The 22,788-nt window shown below is 37.5% G+C and overlaps 1 protein-coding gene across 2 annotated transcripts in view; it reads right to left on the reverse strand.

The window, feature by feature from the left end:
• Positions 1–22,788, reverse strand: part of pacsin1b (protein kinase C and casein kinase substrate in neurons 1b) — an 83,472-nt gene that overhangs the window by 13,812 nt on the left and 46,872 nt on the right. For both annotated transcript variants that reach the window (XM_037678698.1, XM_037678699.1), the window contains exons 2-5: positions 10,489–10,614; positions 2,885–3,041; positions 986–1,221; positions 515–667 (exon numbers count right to left, since the gene is read on the reverse strand). In XM_037678698.1, coding sequence (XP_037534626.1) covers positions 515–667; positions 986–1,221; positions 2,885–3,041; positions 10,489–10,548 — 606 coding nt within the window. In that variant the 5' untranslated portion in view covers positions 10,549–10,614. The remainder of the gene's footprint in view (positions 1–514; positions 668–985; positions 1,222–2,884; positions 3,042–10,488; positions 10,615–22,788) is intronic.

The raw sequence follows: 22,788 nt of genomic DNA on the forward strand, positions 1-22,788 counted from the left end.
AACATACAGTGCTGACATTGTGATGACATTATTATTATTATTATTATTAAGTTTTTAAACTAAATAATGTTTTGTGTTAAAACAAACGTCGTATCTACAAATGCACAAAATGCTTAAACACAAGAAATATACTTACAAATGTTTTATTTTTAAAACTAATTATGAAAAGATGAAAAGAGTGAAACATTTGATCTGATCAAACAGTGATTCTGCTTCAATGTATGAACAGTGTTTTATAACAGCTTTATAAATGCCTTTTGAAATGTTGACACAATCATGAATAACCTACTTATAAAGCATTAACACATACTTTATAAAAGTGCCTGTTTTAGGAATAGGTACCAAATATATGTTTCTTTATAACTTATAAAATTTCCTTGTTTTTATGAGACTCAAACTGCTTGTGATGTTTTAATGATATTCACATTCTTTTAGATTTCTGGAATGATCTGTCTTTAGAAATAATGTTTGCATAACGATGCTCTCACAGGGTCATTCTAGTTTATGTTCTCACCTTCTGCGAGTCCTGTTTGCACTTTTCTAATTTCTCCTGAAGTTTCTTCTGTTCTGCAGGTGTCGAGGCCTCTCCTTTACTGTTGGCCTCTCTGGTGGCGGCCAGCTTCTCCTCTTTGCAGGTCATGTGATATGACTTCTTAGCAACCTCCACCTGAGCAGGAAAGGTAATATAAAACACCTGATCAGGAAGTCTCCAGGACAAATAAGGGCTTGCTTTGTGATGGATAAATACAAATGATATGAGGCCAGTTTGAACAGATTTCCTCAAGGTACCCATTTGTCTAATTCTAGTTTTAAAAACAGTCAAATCAGCATGTTTTCTCAGAAACATCATCCTGATAAACAATCAAACCTTTAGTACTATAAGCTATAATTTATTTTAATGTTTTCATTTCAACATCATTGTGAACATGGATAAACCACATATATATTCATTCTTTAAAAGAAGCATTCATTCAGCCTCCCTCACCTCTTTCATCTTCTTAGCCCAGGGTTTCTGGGCCTTCTTAAAGCCCTCCTCTGCCTCTTTGGTCTCCTTGAATCCCCCCATCATCTGTTTGTGGTATGAGTCTTTTTGCCAGTTCTTCACCTTTTCGAAGTCATCGCTGACAAGGTTGTTCTTCACCTCCTGGTGAAGCTCGCTCACCTTTTCTGCCTCAGCCATCACACCCATCCAAGCTTGTTCCACTGTGCCATACTGAGGACCTGGTGGAGGAATAATAGCCTTAAAGTCTAAAAAAGTTAAATCTGGTCCTCTGGACATTCAAAAAACAAAACAAAGCAAAACAACAAAAAAATGTAGAAACGTTTTGTCTTTCATCCAAGAGACTTCCTCAGTCTGAGGTGCTGTATTCAGCTCAGTCTCTTAAATAGCACCTTCTCAGAGTGGATCAACCAGTTTGCTGCTGACAACCAAAACCAGCTGCTCACATGCTCAAGAAGGACCATCAGCCTAACGATGGATCATTAGCACACTGATGGCTGTTTACTATTCACAGGGGGTTGAGTGATACTAGCAATAACAGCATTGTAAGAGGGGAACAGTTGAACACGGAGGCCTCCACCCCTGTTTAATGATGGACGATTGCTTTTCACAAAGATGGCCTCCTTTACTCCTCTCTCAAACCATCGTTCCTCTCTGTCCAGGATGTGACCATCTTCATCTCTGAAAGAGTGACCGCTGGCCTGGAGATGAGTGTAGACCGCAGAGTCCTGGCCTGATGTTGTTGCTCTTCTGTGCTGGGCCATCCTTTTGGCCAGTGGCTGTTTAGTTTCCCCGATGTAAGACTGATCACAGCCCTCCTGACACTGAACAGCATACACAACATTGCTCTGTTTGTGCCGGGGGACTGGATCTTTGGGATGAACCAGTCTTTGCCGTAATGTATTTTGGGGTTTAAAAGCCACTGGGACGTTATGTTTAGAAAATAAACGTCTCAGTTTCTCTGATACTCCCTCAACATACGGAATGACCACTGGTCTGGGTCTGGGTTCCTCCTTTTCAGCTGATGGCTGACTGGAGTCCTGTTTGGGTTTCTTCTCTGCTTTCAGGAAGGCCCAGTTAGGATATCCACATTGCTCTAGAGCCTGTTTTGTGTAGGATTTCTCCTTCTGCCTGGCTCCCGAGTTAGTGGGGATGCTGTCTGCTCTGTGATACAGAGTCCTGATGACTCCTAACTTGTGCTCCAAAGGGTGATGGGAGTCAAACTGCAAATACTGGTCTGTGTGGGTGGGTTTGTGGTACACCTTGGGTTGCAAATGCCCTCTATCAGAGACTGAGACCTCTTGATCTTGTGAGCAGCTTGTTTTGGTTGTCAGCAGCAAAAGTGGTTGATCCACTCTGAGAAGGTGTTATTTATAAGACTGAGCTGAATACAGCACCTCAGACTGAGGAAGTCTTTCGGATGAAAGACAAAACATTTCTACATTTTTTGTTGTTTTGCTTTGTTTTGTTTTTTGAATGTCCAGAGGACCAGATTTAACTTTTTTAGATTTTTCTACCTGGATTATTGAGCATGCATCATAATAGCCTTAAAGATTGTTTCATCATAAAAGTAACAACAAAAACAAGACAGGTCGAGATTCTTTAAAGACTTATCTGTAGAAACAAGAAAAAGGAGGCATGACAGATGATACAACTCAATACGTGTTTTAAAGAGATTTTATAAACACAGAAAGTAGTGAGACATGTTGTCTTCACAAAGAAACAGTGGGGCATTGCTAGTCAATAAGGTCAGACCATCAAATATGAGACAATACAATAAAAAAAATTAACACACCTCATATATTTTTTAACTTTAGCATGGTAGCATACACATGCAACCCTAACTCTAAAAAACAAAACACACATAATTATATAACCTCCTACCTTTATCTACCAGCTGCCTCCATCTCTTGGACCACTCCGTCAGCTGCTGGGCATAAGCCTTCTCGATTTTGGCACGCTCCTGGATGCAGTTCATCAGATCGTTACAGAGTCGATGACCATCATCAATGCGCTTAACTGTGCGTTTGTAGTTCCCAACCTTACAGCAAAAACAAAGACCATTGTATTATGTTCACTGTAAAGTACACATAGCACTACTTTTACTCACCAATACTAGTAGTATCATCAATTTTTCAAACATTTTTGGTAATTAGCTTCTTTACAGTGACAATGTTAGAAACATTTATTTGATTTAAGGTAAAACGTCTAAAGGTCCAGTGTGCATGAAATAATGCAGTCTTGTAGCACAGGTTACAAACTGTAAACCAGACCCAGTCACTGGTTTGTTTCTTATGGGCTACTGTATTAGTATGCTAAGGCAATTTAGTTAAGTGGCTGTGTTTGTATACATTAAATTATTATAAATAATGAAACACAAAGATTCAGCTTTCACACAAAATTGTAGACAAAACAAAATTAACAGCAGTATTTGACTGAGATACGACTGCTAGTGATTAGCTGGTGAATACCATTCACGAGGAAGTTTCCAGAATATCTTGTGACGCTTCATTTTGTTTGTTTGCAGTAAATTTCTACGGCAAATTCTTCTTCAGAACAGTCACATATGGTGTTTTGAACCCTTCTCGATTTTGTTGTGAGCATCACTAACTTGTCTCAGGAGTGCAAGCGTTGTATTTGGATAAAATTTGATTATTTTACCACCCCACAATATTCACCACATCATTGTTGTCCAACTGTAGACAGAACAAACTAATACTTTGCTTATTTTCTAAAGGTTGCATGCCGGAACTTTATATAAAGACAAACTAGTAATCTTAACACCCCTCTCTTCATCAAAATAATACATGCAAATTTTACAAGTGGAGAATTAGAAACTTTTTGTTAGATGCCCCTGTAGATTTGTTTTGGAATACATTTCTATAACCATAAATAGTAGAGATGCACAATATTGGATTTTGGGTCGATATTCGATATGCCAATATGTTAAAACTTATTTGGCCGATAACCGATACCAATAACAATTTTTTTTACCTTAGACCTACTTACTGAGACCACATAGCTCTGCTGTGGAATTAAAATACTACATTATTCTGCATGATCTTTGTCAGTTTGGCCTTCTACCAAATGCAGATGCCAAAAAGGGGGCTGAAAATGATGATGTACCACTTAAACTTGGATTATGTTTAATGTCAAATTTATTCATGACATTTACTCTCTTTAACACAATGACAACACCCGAACAGTGCAAATTTGTAAATTTGCACAAATCTAAACTCAACAGTGCACGTGAAGTCTTAATGTGTTGATGCTGCAAGCATCCTTGTGACTGGGTTGTCATACAAAAACAGCGCCTTATATTTTATTTTATATATATATATATCTATATCTATATATCTATATATCTATATATATATATATATATATATATATATACATTTACACACACACATATATATATACTGTACATATATATATGTAGTGAACCTGATGACCTGATGATCTGACCCTTATCTGACCCTGATGACCTCAAATCTACCAGATGGACAGAGACTGTTATTTTCATTGATCTGAATAAGTCTGAGCCATCTGATGACTTTCTTTCTTGAATTAATCAAGCAGAAAGGACAATCCTCTATGATCATTACTGTCTTACAAATGTTTTGATAATCAAATTGTGTTGGTTTCACTCAATGCTTACAGGTTGAAAAGAACTACTCATTTTTATTTTACATAAACAGTAAGTAATGATTTTTATTCCTCATTCAAAGAAGAAATCACCTGAATATGCATTTCTTGATTTTCTGTCTGAAATGATCCAAGTCGTAAGTATGTGAAAGTTGAAGCTTCGGTCAACTAAATGTTTACTGAAGAAGAAATGTCATGTTTAACTATTTGAGAAGATATCAGAGTGGAGACTCCACGAAGTCTGCTTTTCTGCAATAATCTCTCTGTCAGTTGTTAAACAAATTTCATTCTCTGACCTCGACTTTTGATAAACACCTTACGTCAAAACCACACCTCTTTCTGGTCCATCCACGAATCAGAAAGCTCTGAAGTAAACTCGGAAGTAAACTCATTTAAAATGTGACAACTTCCCGGTTCTGGTAGAGTGCAGTTAGTTCTCGAGGAGTTCAGAAGAGAATTCATGGGGAATTCATGGAGTGCAGTCGGTTCCAAGAGATTCCAGAGAACTAGAGTTATGGAGAGTTTTGGAGTTGGAGTCTGAGAAGATCTGAAAGAGTCTGAGAGCTGCTGACAATGAAGAGTCAGAGTTGCCGAGAATCCAGAGACGTTTTGGGATTATAATTCTGTTTGAACTAATCACGCACGACTCTCCAAGGATTTTAGCGGTTCTCAACGGAGACGCTGATATCAGTCTGAAGGATTCTTACTGAGGTGATCTATCGTCAACAAGGTAACGGTTTCTTCTTCGACTAAAGTGTACCTGGGATAAGCTGAGATACCTGATGGGAGCGTGCAATTTTCTGGTCAACAGATATTAATTCCCTCACATATTTCTCTGTAAGATAAATCTCAATTTCCTCTTAAACTCTTCTCTCTCTCACAAAACTAGTACAGATATTTTAGAAATATCTGAAGCAAAGTCCTCAAATCACCGCCGAGTGATTTGAAGTTCATTATTTGTGAAACTGTCTGTTATTATTTTCATATTTTGCCAAATTAATGTAAATGTTTGATGTTAAACTTTGATTCTGAAAATAAATGACTCCATTCATTTGATGGGTCAAAGATAATAACGTCTCTCGTTCGCATTTCTGTTAAATTCAATGCACGACATTACAGTCAGAAAGATGAGGAACTCGTGAATATAGTATGCATATAAACGGGGATATATTGTCATACTACAACTAGTGACACGTACCCACGTGACTCACTACATATATATATAAACAGTGCCTTTTATATTGGCGAGTTATTTTGATGGAATGGCCCATGTCCGATATTTAACTTTACTGCTAATATCATCCGATACTGATACCATGCCGATAATATCATGCATCCCTAGTATATGGGGCTTTTAGTAGGAACCATAACCTGTGCTTTGACTACAAAGACCTTAAATCCATGTCATTTTCTCATTCTTCCTTTATGCAGTTTCATATGCAAATAAAAGCAAAATGACAAAAAAAGTTTAAAAGTTAATGGTTAAACAACCTTAAAGCCCATCACATAAAATAAGAAGCTTTTATGGTTATTAGGGAACACAAATGTTGTGTTTTACACCGTTTTGTATTTCCACTCTCACACACAACGCTGTGTGAGATGTCACTTTACTCTCCTCGCACCCTGCAGGTGGTGCACTGAACAGGCAGGGGAGAGCAGCAGGGAAGAGACTGCTGCTGCTGTGTGAGGAGTTATGCAACAAAAAGTATAGAGGAAGTTAATGTCATGTAAATTACAACTCTCCAAGGATGTAGGGGAGAAACAATCTCCCACGGAGCTAAACGTTTTTCCCAGATACAGAGCTGAATACATAAAGGAAAGACACAAAAACTCCAGGTTACTGTTGTTTCTTACCTATGTGATCAACTAAATACATTTTTTGCTCAGTGTCTGACCGATATTTGCCTTCAACTCACTAAAAAAAGAAATCCAATAAGCCTGGGCAGAAAAGAAAGAAGGCGAAGGATAAATGATAGTACTCAACAGCGGATTCGCTTCAGTAGCAGTCAGCTGAGTCAGCGATTAGCAGGCAGCACTGCAGCACCTTTAATGTGACGCAGAGAGCGACGGTGATGAAGTGACTCTGTGCTGGAAGCAAACATTTTTACTACTTCAGCTGATTCCTGAACACAAACACACACACGCGCGCACACACACACACACACACACACACATGCACGTGTGAGTTCAGTGTGAACAGAAAATTTAAAGCATGAGAAATTGATTATAAAACCTGAAACAATAAAGTTATTAAATGTCTCTACTGTGCAAGAGTTCCTCCTGTATGTTAGATTTAACTGTGTGCATTCTGTATTTGAGATCAGGTGAATCTGTTCCAGGTTTGTGACGACTCACCACCAGCTCTTATCAATAATGAATAAACTTCTGGGAACTTGTAGCTCAAATAACGTGCAACTCTTTGTGTTCAAGGAAGCTCCCCAGTGCTGTAAGAACAATGTAATACCAGCTGAGACAAGTGGTTTCATTTCTTTTGACTGTCAAATCAGTATTTCTCACCTGCAGCTGAAGGCGAATGCAGAGCCACAACATTTTTGTTGCTTTGTTTTGTTTTCCATGTGTTTGTTTGTCTGTACAGTTAGCAAAACATTCATCTCTGTCTGAACAAACTTGATAAAACTTTTAGAAAATAATAATTGTAAATACAACTTGGCATTTTTGCGATAAACAAATCAATTAATTGCATGATAAATGAAAATTATCAACCTCATTTTAATTTAGCGGCTTTATCGTTTCTTCGTGTCTCTCTCTTTCTAATGAAGACACTGGATGACAAGAAGCTCAACTCAGGTGTTCTTCACTGACCCCTCCCTTTCTCGTTTTTCTCTTTTCTTTAAAATCCATTTTAACCGTCCAAATTTGCATTTTTGGATCGTTAAAAGCAGCTAAGCTGAGAAGCTAAGCTATGAGCTAAGCTAACAAGGTGACCTCGGGAATAAAACCTCCATCTTGTCGAAGCTCAAAAATTCACGATTAAAACCCGTGCCTTCATCTAAAAAGTTGTTTAGTTCTGCAAAAAGAAGCCGAGAACTTGTTTACTGATTTTTTTATTAAAAGCTTTGTGTGAAAAATTTTATGCTAAAGAGCTCAACCCACATAGAGTGTCCGCCATTTAGAGAACCGAAGAGACAGAGCCCATGTCACGTCAAGAGACCTCCCTCCAATTTTTCTTAAAGAGACATGCTGCTCATTCCCTCACTTTCCATCCTTCGGTTAAAAGTCTTATACTGCCATCAAGTCGTCAAACAAGGTACTACACAAAAATTAGCCAGCATCTCTTCTTAAATTTGACAATAATTACTAATTATTGTCAAATTTCAAACAATATCATCATTTATCACAATAATTTCTGAGACAATTAATCGCCCAGCAAAATTTGTTATTGTGACAGGCCTAAATACAACTGACTAATGTTTGCAGGTAACCTAATTTAAGATGGAACAAAATCACCAATAGCTATTGCAAACACGGTTATATGCAGGGATTAATTTGAGCTGGATCCTGCTGGAACAGGATCCGGGAACTCTCTTAAACGGGGTGTGTTCCAGTAACTGCTTGCTTGGATTCGATAACTCTCAGGCTTACTAATAATAAAGTTATGAACAAATTTGACTGCCTTGAACAAATAAAAGCTATATCGGATATGCAATCTGATAATAATTACATAAACATTCATTTTAAACCTAACAGCCACTTACAGGCTTCCTAATATCCCATAAGAGGTGTGCCTTCAAGTAAGCATTTCCGTTTCTACCCTTAAAAACATTTCTGTCCCTAAAAGTTCAGTCATGGGCAATTTAATTAAAACACAAAAATATAAACAGCACAACTAAATTGTAAATCAGTTTTACAACTTAAGTGGGTCAATAAAAAAACGTTGATTATTTATTAAGAACACAAGAATTTTTTGATAGGTAATCACATTACTTACATCACGTATCTAAACAATGGCACCGATTTATCAAAATACCAGTTATCAAAATGTCGAAAAAAACAGTCCAATTTACTTTCATTAAAAAAAAGTCTTCTCACTGTAGCCTGAAACTAAATTTTCAATTCAATTCAATTCAGTTGATTTATATAGCGCCAAGTCACAACAGAAGTCGTCTCAGGGCACTGAACAGAGGCATTCATATATAAAAATAATAATTTAACGTTATTTATCTGAGGAGCAGACTGATTTGAATTTAACTCCATCACAGAACTCTCATCTTGAGCAAGCATGAAGGCGACAGTGGAAAGAAAAAACTCCTGGAAGAAACCTTTAGCAGTTGGGTTTGAGAGGACAGGAAGGCGGAACAGATACACAATGGCAGGTCGAGAAACACATGTTAAGATAGAAATAATTTCAAATGAAAACTTCAATTTTATCATTAATTTCAGGTAATGAGGTCAATTTGTCCCCCAGTAGCCTATGGCAGCATGACAAGCAAGTCAACCCTAACTATAGGATTTATCAAAAAGGAAAGTCTTGAGTACAGTCTTAAAACTGGACAATGTGTCAGCCTCACGGGCAGAAACTGGAAGTTGGTTCCACAAGAGAGGAGCCTGATAACTGAAAGATCTTCCTCTCATTCTGCTTTTGGAAACTCTAGGAACTGCGATAAGCCTGCAGTCTGAGAGCAAAGTGCTCTGTTAGTAAAATATGGAATAATAAGACCCTGACTATAAGATGGAGCTAGGTTGTTGAGGGCTTTGAAGGTTATGGGTAAGGTTTTGAATTCAATTCTGGATTTGACAGGGAGCCAATGGAGAGCAGCTAAAACTGTAGAGATATGAGCTCTCCTACTAACGCCAGTTAAGACTCTGGCAGCAGCATTTTGGACTAAAAATAACCAAGAATTGAAGCACATGAAGGCAGTGGCAATGGAGATACTGGGGCAGGTAGCAAAATAGCAAAATATCCCATATACAGCTGGACGGTTTTCAGTGAAACTCACAGACAGTAATCATTATAAGTGATTAACGTTTGGAGCAAACCCAGTTCTAGATGGCCACCACAACCATTTGAACATAAGACTACACAAAATGGCCATACCTCAGTGAAGTTTACAGCTAAAGTTTGGCATCGTAGTCGATAACAGTCGTTCGTGACACATAAGTGGTAACAGATCATACAAGATTTACAATATGTCTTAAATTTGTACATACTGTTATTTTAAAGGTTTGACCAAAACAGCTATATCATAGTCATTTCTAAACAGAAGATCATTATAGTGTAAAACTCTTGCATGAAAGGTGGTGGGTGTTGTGTATTCCTAACGGAATACTGAGTCTTTAATTTATTAAAATGTAACAAATGAAAACAGTTAAGAAAAAAAGGTAAATAAGTGCAACTTTAATAATTTTGCCTGACATCAATATGATCTAGTAGTTTGATAATAAAGTAATAGTTGAGAAGAGAAAGACATTGATGTGGGATGAGTCATCTCTAACAAAAAGATTAGGACAGAAAATAAAACAAAAACAGCTCACAAAAACACTGAATTCATTCGTTTTCAAATTCCACTTACGCATTTTCTAAAGACGTGATAAAATGTCCTTTTTGTCTCATTCTGGAATGATGGCACTAAAACCTAGCAATTTGTTGTGTTGCTGAGAAAATGTGTGGGCGTCGTAACCTGGAGTGTGAAGTTGAAGCATCCAAAGATCGGTGAGCCAACAGTGGTGATAAATTAGTTGCTGCTGAGTGCATGTCTGATTTATGTCTGCTTGCTCATATCTTTTGTCTTCTCCCCTCTCCCATTTGGGTTACTTGGAGTTCATCACAAACTGGTGTCACTCCCCAATTTGATTTAATCTGTCAAAGGCTTCTGTCTCACCTCCCAGAAACTGTCTGTAGTCTCCTCCTGGCTGGCGTACTCATCGTAGGCTCCAGACATGGTCACAGATTTGGCAGGGTGGCTTCAGGCTGTGGAGGTCTGCAGCAGAGTGATGCTCTTCATGCACTGTCAGAGAAAATGAGCACAGAGGAACGTAAACACTCAGACTGTCGACTGCATGAAAGTTAGGATGTGTGAGACAAATTAAAGCTCATAAAAGCTGCCTCTGACCTTATAAATCTGATTTGAAACTGATTGTAATAAAGCAACTAGTTTTATTCAAGACGATAACAATTTCTACACTAAGTGTAATTCAGTATTGATCAATTAAAATATCTTAACCCCAATTCAGAATTTAAAGCATTTCAACAACCATATTAAATTAGTTGTCTTAAGGTGGGGACAGAAATGTAAGAATATGTTTCCAGTAAAATTATGTTTGGTACAAAATATGCACAACAAAATATTTAATCACACAGAATCAAAACAGTGAATAAAACTGAACAATGAGACACTGTGAAAAATTAATAGTTGTTAGGATTTGAATCGTAGTGAAAAGATAAACTTACCAAAACTGTATCTAAAAACTAAATTAGAAGCCTTAGCTAAAACTATTACTAAAAGCTAAAATTAGAAGCCTTGGCTAAAACTATAAAACTATAATGAAAAGCAACATTTAACAAAGCCATAGCTAAAATTAGCAAAACTGTAGCTAATAGTTATAATGAGCAAACCATAGCTAAAAGCTAAAATTATAAGCTTTAACTAAAACTGTTACTAAAAGCTAAAATTTGTAAATGGTAGCTAAAAGATAAAAATAACAAACCTTTTTCTAAAAGCAAATTTAACAAAGCCTTAGTTAAAACCATAGCTAAAATTAGCAAAACTGTAGCTAAGAGTTAAAATGAGCAAACTGTAGCTAAAAACTAAAATTAGAAGACTTAGCTAAAACTGTTACTAAAAACTAAAATTAGACACCTTAGCTAAAACTGTTACTAAAAGCTAAAATTAGAAGCCTTGGCTAAAACTATAACGGAAAGCTAAAATTAGTAAATGATAGCTAAAAGACGAAATTAACAAAACTTTTTCTAAAAACAAATTTAACAAAGCTTAGTTAAAACCAAAGCTAAAATGAGCAAAACTGTAGCTGAGAGTTAAAATGAGCAAACTGTAGCTAAGAGATCAAGTTAGCAAGACAGTAGCTAAAAGCTAAAAGGAACTCAAGAAGACAACAATATAGCAAGAATGCTGAAATAAATTCAGACAAGTGTTTTTATAGGAATTGAAGAGCTCTTTATTTATTTCCATGGAGAAAATGTTTTAAAGGCTATTTTTGTAGGCTAATATTATTTTAAGTAATTTATTCTGTTAGTAAATAAAGCTCTCCACTAGACCCCAGGAAACCAGTTAAAAAAATATCTAATGTTGATTTCACACTAGTATAGGCGGAGCTCAAACCAGCATGCAAAGGTTTTATAAATTAATACAACCAGCACTAGTTGCTACATTATCACAAAGTTTAAATCAAAGACAACACACTTACGGTAGTGATGATTGCAAGAGGAAATAAAAAGTTGGCTGCCATTTTTACCACACACTGAGAACATTTGATTTCAAGTACTTTGGATCCAGCCTATCACCGTCATAACTTAAGTGCTTCAGGCAGCTTTCCTATGAAGACTCTGTCAATAAATGTAATGACTTTTAATTTTCAGAGGCATCCACTTGACTTGCTTTTATACTTTCTTAACAACAGAGTGATTCTAGTCAAATAACATAATCCTTCACTTCAACAACTTCTGCAGAAAAAAACCAAAGACAGGATTGCTAATAACGGCTGAAAAGACAAAATTACGAAATGAAACAAGCACCCGAGCAACGGATGACGGACTTTGTCTGTCTGTCTGTGTATAGGAAGGCAGTGATCTGTTTCTAATAGACGACAATCTCTGGATAATAACTGAGCAAAGACAAACTCACAACTCTAACGTTATTCTGATGCTGCTGCAGTCTCACCCACCTCCATCAGTTCAGGTTCAGTTCACAACCCACACTGCAATTTAAAAACGATCTATGCTGTCAAACTGGCCTGAAACAAGCAAGAGATTTTTACTTGGCTTTCGCTAAGAGCTAATTAGGTGCTGCCAATGCTAGAAATACATCACAAACACTCAACACTATAGCATCCAAGATATCCCCAGGAGAAGAAAAAAAAAAAACAAGATACATTTTTAGAAGTAAAAAAAACGATTAATGATTAAATTGAAATAATTACAAGAAAAAAAGACAGTTTTTCTTTGGTCATAAATATTCAAACGTAGTTCAGAATTAAAAGATTTGTCATGTTTGATGGAACATATATCACCCGCCACCATTTATGTCAGAGTTTTGAAGTACAATTGTCTTGTGATGAGAAGGGATGAAGTTAAAGCTGTTTTGATCATACTTTATCTCATGCCATATTTGAAGGTCTCATGAGATCTGTTAAGCTGCGTTGCCATTGATAAGTCAGGTCTCTCTTGTAAATGAGTCCTTGAGGCTCAATGGGATTTATCTGTCTAAATAAAGGTTGAATGAATAAATGCGACAGCGCTTGCTTCTCGTCTTATCAGTTCTTCTCAGGTTAGGTGGTTTACCACTGTGACTTGTTTCCTATATGTGAGTGGGATTGTCAATGCAAAGCGTGCAGTATTGTAACTGGTCATTGTGTTCGAGCCACTTCACATGTTGTGGTCCTTAACTGCCCTATAGTCAGACTTTAACTCTTTTAGCTTATCCTGGCACTGCTTAGAAGTCAGGTGTAGCCATGCTGAACCATCATCTCTGATATCTCTCTGTAAAGGAACTAATTTCTTGTGGCGCCGTTCAGCTCACACTGAATTATAACATCGGCCAATAAAGTTAGGAACCCATCATTAGTTCACTGCACCATTTTTGGAGCTTCCATACCAGAAACTAGCAGAAACAACACACTGGAAATGATCAGAGAGGAAATGGAGGTTCAGTTTTGCAGTTTTCAATTTTGCTGGGTGGGTCATTCAGTGACGTAGCTCCACTGGCCAATCAACAGCAGCTGTCTGCTCATGTCAAAATGGTCACATCAGAGCAGTTCACTTGGAACCACCAACAAGATGGTCCCATAAACCAGGCTGAGTGGGGTGGGTACCGGCAGTGGGCAGGCCCTTAACCATGAGTTGGGGATCGGTCTCGACGCCTACCACAATAAGTTAATCGGTCTCGACGCCTACCACATTAATCTATAGCTCAGTGTCTGTAAAACTGACTGAGGTATAACCCTTTTGGATTGGCTAAGGTTGATTTGATTAGCTTTGGAGGCCATCTTGAATTGGATTTTTTTTTTTTTTCATGTATCCAGCATGACTTTCTTTTTTTTCTTAATAAACCTGTCCTATTTGTTGTTTGTCCTTGGACACAAAATGTCACTTTTCTTTTTTTTTTTCCTTTTCCAAAAAGTACTTTATTTCAAACAAATAACATTGCATATAAATATCTTCAACACAATCACAATATCAAATTTTATTAAAGAAAATAAATAAATAAACAAAGGAATAATGATATATAAATAATAGACAGATACATTGGCAATATTGGTGTAAAGGTCTTACAATACACAAAGTAAACTAAATAAGGTACAAAAAAAGAGTTAAATAAATTTATACATAAATTAGTAAAATAAAACAATATGTAGATGAAGTGTTATGAAATAAAGTTAAATTTCTTGAGAAGAGTAATTGTTTTTACAAGTTTCTGATTATTTAAATTAAGTTTTTCCACAGAGGTAATATATGTTTTAAGCCAGTTTCTTTAAAAAATATTAAATGAAGGGATTTTCCACACCATTTCATCTTGTGGACATACTATTTTGCCAGGATTATAATTAGATTTACTATATATTTCATCTGAAGAAAACGCTGAATTGTTAAAGATGAGCAATATTTGCCATTTTGATAATACAATGTTCTTTCCAAGTATTTTCTGTAAGGAGCCTTTGCAAATCAGACCAAAATATTACAGCATGAGAACATTCCACAAATAAATATTCAATACTTTCACCCTCACGCTGACAAAAAGAACAGTTGTTGCTGACATTTGGAAAGAAGCAAAACTCCATTTCAGTTGAATTAACTAATATAATGCATAAGAAATTTACAAACAGGTTTATCAGAGCTCATTTAGAAACATCATCTACTCCAAACATAGATGGATTTATTTAAGCAAAACTTCTTATTGCTTCAGATATATATACTTGTTAATAGGATAAATAATTTTTATTTTAAATTTTACATAGATATTATCCAGTTAAAGATAATATTTCTTGCATCTTGAATTGGATCGACCAAAACAGAATTATTTATGGATGTACAACCAATGACTATTTTTTGAGAGTTTTATTAAAAGCCATTCTGTGCTTCATAGGCTTAGTTGTTTATTTTTTTCCCAACAGAGACAGGGACAAAAACATTATCGCTCTATGCCTTTGGGTGACAAAAGCAAAAATATCCGTTTTCAATATCTGTCACTGTTAATGGGTCACTATGGTGAGAATTATTTCCTAATATCCAACATTTTAAAAGTAAAATTCATTTGTCTCCTACAGTCTTCCATATTTACCTAAATTTTACATACATATTTGTTAACACATATTTGGGCAACTTAGAACTAGCATATACTAGAGACTCATCAGCTGGTAATTGGGTACTGTAAAGAAAGCCAACTAAATTACAGCAACAGGAGCTACACAATCCATGCCATAGTCTTAATTTTTATTTTTTTTCCCCGACATTATACAACACAATGAGGTTTCACAAAACCATACAAAGTGAGTTATGAATGTGTGCAGTGAGAGGAAATCAGCAAACTACAAAACAAAAGGAGCACACAAGCAAACTATGTCCCAAACAGAATGGAGATCAGGATAAAATCCAAAAAGAAGATGCAAATGAACTGGAAAGAAAAACATGATGTGAAAACAACCATAAGGAGACTCATCTGACAAAGCTGTTATCTATGCAGTGAAATGCCATCTGCAGAGGCAGCAGGTTTCATGGAGACTCTGCTGGAATACTAAATATCAATAAACAGAGGATGTGACAGGGAGAGCATCTGATAGGGATTTCTGATGTGGTGCAGTATTGACTGATGCCTTTTTTATGCAGACGTTCAATAAATGCCCCAAATGCCGAGAAGCGGTCTAACCTGTGATGTATGACAAACTTTGCAAGTTTAAATAATTGACATTTAGGAAAATGTGTTCATTTGCTTTCTGTCTAAGAGTTTAATGAGATGATCATTAATGCTTGTATGTCTGTTGCTAAATGCAAAGCTAAAGAACTGGGCTTTGCAACAGGAGTGCAAAAAAGAAGGAAACAGGTGGTATGGCTGTTTAAAAACAAAAGGTTTTGTTTAAAAAACATATATTTTACAAAAAAATTAAAAGTGTTTTATATCTAAACACCTAATCTTTTTTTCCCCTTTATTTCTGGGTAAATTTTAAGCCACCAGATTGAAAGCTTGTTATACAGGTGCATCTACAAAATTTGAATATTGTGAAAAAGTTCATTTTTTGTCAGTCAATTCACAAAGTGAAACTCATAGATTCATTGCACAGACTGAAATATTTCAAGCCTTTATTTATTGTAATTTTGATGATCATGGCTTACACATAATGAAAAAACAATTCACTGTCTCAGAAAATTAGAAAATTGTGAAGAGGTTCAATATTGTAAACTCTTGGTGTCACATCCTGATCAGCTCATTAACTTCTAGACATGAACTGCAAATGTCTCATTCCTCAAGTGCAGCCACTCCTGAACCAGAGATAGCATCTTACCTGCTGAGGAGACAAAGAACTGGGCTCAGTGGTCCAATGTCCTTCAGATGAAAGTACTGGTAAATTTTGCATCATTTAGAAATCAAGGTCCCAGAGTCTGGAGGAAGAGTGGAGAGGCCCAGAATCCATGTTGCTTGAAGTCCAGAGTGAAGTTTCCACAGTCAGTGATGGTTTGGGTCCATGTCCTCTGCTGGTGCTGGTCCACTGGGTTCTCTGAAGTTGGCAGCCAACTCAGCATTTACCAGGACATTTAGAGACTTCATGCTTCCTTCTGCTGACAAGCTTTATGGAGATGCTGATTTCATTTTCCAGCAGGACTTGGCTCCTGCCCACACTGACTTAGCTGACTGTGGAATATTCTAATTTTCTGAAACACTGAGTTTTGGTTTTTCATTATCTGTAAACCATAATCATCAACATTACAAGAAATAAAGTTCTGAAATATTTCACTATGTGTAAAGTATCTATGTAACGAGTTTCAATTTCTGAAATGTTTGACAAAAAAAAAACTTGTTTACAATATCCTAATTTTTTGAGATGCACCTGTATAATAGCCTCATAATAAAAAGCTGTTAATAAAAAAACAGTTTGAACCAGATCCAGCATAAATCAAACAATAGAAAGAGAAGCAGCAGCGGCGTGTTTTGATGGGAGCTCAGAGGGAGGGGTGGAGCATGTGATGGGTATTTGGGTCAGTCCTGGACCAGAGGATGAAGCAACACATTTCACAATGAAAGGTAAACGAGGAAGTAAGTTGAGTAATGATCCAACAGGAATCTAAAACCTCGTGGAAAAACGGGAGTCTCCACAGAGAACACGACAGTTTTCAGCAAAACAGATGCAGCATTGCAGCGTGGAGAGTAGCTGGAGACGTGGGTGTTTATTATGCTTGGTTAAGCCATTAGCTACATGCTGAGATGGGGGCTTTTGTTCAGCCTTTGCCTTGCTCATAGAGAACAAAACACAAACTAGCTTTTTCCACTTAATAACTAAATCAACACGCATACATTAAAAACTGTAACAGAAACACTAAACTGAATCAATAAATCTAAATTAAGGTACACAACCAGGTGAGTTATTTATAGTAAACATGTAACTAAAGTATCATCAATAACAAACAGCATCTTCCAAGGTTTAGTTATCAACCCACAGCTTGACTCACTCTTCCGTCTCCCCTCTTTCAAAAGTACAGACAGCAGGTTCTGTCCAGCATCCTCATCTTTAATAACAAGAGCATCCCGAGTCTCCATATGTCTACTGCAAAAACACAAGCGTCAAAATCAGAGATTTTTAACACTACAATCCTCAACACGTCCAAGAGAGTAAACCCCCAAGACAAAGGCTGCAAAGAGACCCCGAGAGCAGAACACAGCCCCCCACAACAACAAAAGCCTACCTCCAGTCCTCCATGAACAGCAGCTTACAGGAATTAAAAAAAAAGGAACACGTGGGCTCCTCTAGCAGGCAGCCCCACTCCTCATCGCCTCCCTCCCTGTGTGCTGATCTTTGCTCGGTGCAGCCAGTTTGTTCTGATGCTGCATCAGCATGCAGAGCAGAGGAAAGAAAACAGCCAGTCGCTCTAATCTGTGATCTAGGAATCTTCCTGCCTGGAGTGCGGAGAAAAGTTCACGCATGTCTTTGTTTCTGAATGACAGCGATAATCCTGTGATGTCATGCCTAAATGTCATATAATGTCATATAGCAGGGCCAGAGACAGGAGGCTGAGTGAAGCGGGTGGGGTAGGTGAGCTGCAGCGCTGGAGATGATTCAGTAAAGGGTGAGGCGTTCAGTGACCAGGTTCTGGAGGGCTCCCTTTAAATAAGGATTATTTACTAGAAAGCAGAGACAGTTGAATGATTCTTCAAAAGAATCACACAACTGGTGCTCTGTGACTCTTGAATGACTACAGAGTTCAGTAAAGATGGATTTTTTTAAGGTTTAAGGATTCAATTAAGGTTCTTTATTTGTCATTCGCACCCCATGTGGCACATGTGGTGGAATTAAATTGTGTACGTAGAGGGGTGAAAATCAAGTTGTGCTAAATAAATGAAAGCACTAAGTATAAAATTAGGCACCCCGACATTATTTTTCTTTTTCTATCTTTAATTTCTCATTGTAATAAGTGCTTTAGTGTTATTTCAGTTATTCCGTGCAATTCCACATATGGCCGCTAGGGGGCACCTGTCACATTGGTGTCAGAGAAAGTTGGGCACGTAAAAGAATAAACCTTCCTGTTAGATGCTAATGGAAGCTCAACGTGTGTGTCTCATCTTTACTGTGTCACAGGTCAGTAAATATGTATGTTAATGCATGTATATCATCTACTTTTAAGTGTTGAAGATGTTATTGAATTGTGAGTCAACTAGAGAGTCACGTTATGCAGTTTCTGATGAGTATTGTGTAGAAAACAGGATATATACCTAGATGCTAATTAATGCTAATGCTAGCAGATTCTATGTATGTGGGTTGAGCTAGCTGAGCAACAGCTGAAGGACTGCTGAATTCACTTTGAACGTAATATACTTTGCACTTTGTGAAGCTGTTCTCACACAAAGAACATTTTTTTGTTCTCTTTATTTATAAAATGGACATTTCTTTATGGGTTAATGAAAAAACAGATAAAGTATATTGTTATGACATTAAGTGAGTAAGTAATGGCTGCGTAGGTGTGAAGCTTAGTAAAGAGAGACAGCATTAAAGGAGCATTGAACCTTTTCAGTTTAAAGATTAGTTTTTTCGTGTAAGAGAAAAACTGTTCTGTTAAAACAATGGATACAGTTAAAAGCTAAAATGCTTAAATATTACAGTATGTTTGTGCAGAATAAAAATAGGTAAAAATACAAAAGGTCTGAGATAAGGGACAAGGTATTTGGGTTAAAGCATTGACTAAAAAAATAATATGGTTTGGATAATTAAAAGCCATCTGTGAATATATTTTATGTGATAAAATGCATGTTAAATGGAGCATGTTAAAATAATTTTCGTTCGGTTTAAAGGGATATGGCCATTTGTGATTTACTGAATCTAAGGGCTATGTATCACAGTTATTCGGTGGTACCTCAAGTATTTGATATGAAGTAGGTTCACGCAGAAGAATAAACCTTCCTGTTAGATGCTAATGGAAGCTCAACGTGTGTGTCTCATCTTTTCTGTGTCACAGCGTCACACGTTGAGAGAACAAAATCATATTACCCTCAACCCATCCTAGGTTGCAAGGTAATATATTTGGGGGCTCGTCCGGGATAGCGCCTCCTGCTGGCTTGGTGCTATCCATCAAAGAACCGTGGGATCCTGACTTCCTGTTCCATGAGCTGATGACCTAAGGGCAAGACTCCAGGTAACCAGAGATGGCCACTCTACATAAGCTACAGTGGGAGATCCAGCAGCTGCTTCACCAATTGATTAACAATGCTAGAAGAGACCTGCTTCACTAGCTAGCAGTTTCATGCCAAGATAAGGTGGGAGAGGAGGTGCCAGGGGAGGATTCATCTGAAGTGGAACTCTTTGACTTCATTGTTGACTTTTTGAGAAGTAAGCGATTGAGGAGTCTGGAGGACCAAGGGACGTCTCGCCTGCTGGTGTTTTGTGACCTCATTGATGAACTGCAGCCATCCCAGGAAGTAGAGAACCAGCATCGTTCAGTGGATGAAGACACAGTGGCATCAATGTATGAGACTGAGCAGACTGTAGCAGCATCAGTGATGAGCAAGACCGTGTCAACACCAGTAGTTGCTGATCAGGTAACCGGGTTGGTAAAACTGACAGATGTTGCTGCATTACTCCCACATAAAGAATTTAGGATTCATGCTGGTCAAATCTCAGATTCTGATTCAGATGTGAGCTTTAACTGTTTGTGCAAGCAAATTGATGAAGGATTAAGTGAAGGTTTCACAGAGGCTGAGATCATTAGAACAGTACTCAGAATAATTAAACCAGGTACATTCAAAGACATGCTTATCACAAAAGATAGTCTGACTGTAGCTGAGCTGAAGCATTTTCTCCGAGCACATCTTAAAGATAAGAGCAGTACTGAATTATTCCAGGAACTGAGCAATGCAAGACAACATGATAAAGAGGTCCACAACAGTTTATGTATAGACTGATGGGGTTAAAACAGCATGTACTTTTTGCTTCTAAAGTAAGTACAGGTTTCCAGTATGATAAAAAATTAGTTCAGGAAATGTTCCTGCATTCACTTTATCAGGGGATACATGAAAAATATTCATACATCCGACGAGATCTTAAACCCCACATTTCAGATGAGAGTTACTGATGATTTTATACTAGACGTGATAACAAAGTCAGTAGGTGAAGACACAGAGAGACAACATAGATTAGGTCAGACTGTCAAACCAAAAGCAGTCACTGTCAGTACAGTGCAGATGGATAAGAAAAGTCAGAATGCAGTTCAGATGCAGGCAGAAGTTCAAGCTAACCGTACTGCCATACAGGAGCTAACAGCACATGTTTCATCACTGACCAAGAGTTTAGAGAACACTTTAAGACCCATGGTTAGTTCAGGGACTGAAAGCACTCGCACAACTTTTCCACATCAAAAACAGCCAGCAACGTCAGAAGTTAAACGAATATGTCATCAATGTGTCTCCTCGGGAAATGATAACTGCAGTCACTGTTTCAAGTGTGGGAAAGAGGGACAAAGAGCTATTGGCTGTCTGATGAAACTCAACCTGTCGGGAAACTGGACAAGGTCACTGGGGTGGGACCACCAGTGACCAGAGAGAATGAAGAGTCCCACGCTACTGAAAAACTGTATCCTCAGGAGGAAACACCATCTTCTACCAAGCCTATCAAACAAAACAATTTTACTAAGAAGAAACATGTTGCACAGCTGATTGGTGGCAGATGCACTGTGACGTGCCAACTAAATGGAGTTAAACTGCAGATGCTGTTGGACAGTGGAGCACAAGTTAGCATAGTAGAGAAGTCATGGGTGCAGAAAGCTTTACCAAATGTAACAATCCAACCACTTGAAAGCCTACTACCAGAACATCCTCTCAAAGTCACTGCAGCTAATGGAACAGAGGTGCCATTTGATGGATGGATAGAAGTCCTGCTCGAGATCAAAAGCATCAAATATGGGTCAGTTGCCCTCTTTGTTCCATTGCTTGTAAGTCAAGAGAGTGTTAGCAGCCCTTTGCTAGGTTTCAATGTGATCCAAGAAATCATAATGGGAAACACTGATCAGACAAACAACATTAATCTGGTGGACTTGCTGTCAGAGGCCTTGAGAATAAAAAAAAATAGGGTTGAAACGTTAGTCTCTGTCGTCTGCACCATGGCGTCCCAGGAGTAATCAAAGAGTTCAGCAGTGAGAGTTGGAAAGAAAGGTCTTAATGTTCAAAGTGGCCAAATCGGTGAAGTGAAATGTCGTATCAGAACTTTTCCAGAAGGAGGAGTAATGTTGTTTGAACCCGACAGACTGCATCCTGCCAGACGGTTTGGAGCCATTTCCTGCTCTGGTTGACATGCCTGTTGGAGCTCCAAAAATGGTACAAATTTCAGTCCAGATCTCAACTAACCATGATATTTTCTTACCTCCAAGGACAGCTTTAGGATTTATTGAGGAAATAGATGGGAGCAAACATGTTAAAATTAATCCTCCATTGCACAAACTAGTCAATGGACAGGATGTTCTACTCTTGTGCACCACTCATGTAAACTTATTTAATGATGGAAACTGTGTAGAGGAACATATATCTGTGATATATTATCCATAAATTAAACGGATCCATTCATTTTTCTGGACTGAATAATATCGTGCATTGAAATTAAATGTGACGTGAGACGTTAATTTTCTTTGACCCATCAAATGAATGTGGTCATTTATTAACAGAATCAAAGTTTAACATCATACATTTACATTAATTTGGCAAAATTGATTACAACAACAGCTTAATTAATTAGCTTTACAGTCAGGAAAACCATACGGCCATGATTTTCTGGGTTCAAGCTTTACAACAGACATTTCTGAAAATATCTGGATTAATTACTGGCAGGTAGAAGAGCTTTAAAGATGGGAAATGAAGGGAGTTTAAATGGAGAGAGATGGGTGAAGATGTATGTATCTGTATAAGATGTAGGTCTGTAGCCCAGAACGACAACACGCTCCTTTTGGATGCAGCTTAACCCACGGTACACTTTGGTTGAGATCGACTCTTTACCTTTGCAGATGATAGTTTCGGCGTTGGTGTAGAGTTTTCCTTTCAACTCTTCCAGCGTCTCCGTAAGAACAGCTAAACCTCAGGAGTCGTGAGATCATCCCAGAACAGACTTTTTCATAATTCCTCTGAACTTCTCTCGTTCAACTTAGTTGCAGTTGTTCTCCAGCATATCATTCCAGATATTTTAGAAATGTCTGTGTAAAGTCTTCCAATCACCGCCGTGTGGTTGATCATAATTGTACAGCTTGCTGATTAATTATGTTGTTA

Source organism: Nematolebias whitei, chromosome 7, assembly GCF_014905685.2.
Source record: "Nematolebias whitei isolate Nwh7 chromosome 7, NemWhi1, whole genome shotgun sequence".
NCBI lineage: Eukaryota > Metazoa > Chordata > Actinopteri > Cyprinodontiformes > Rivulidae > Nematolebias > Nematolebias whitei.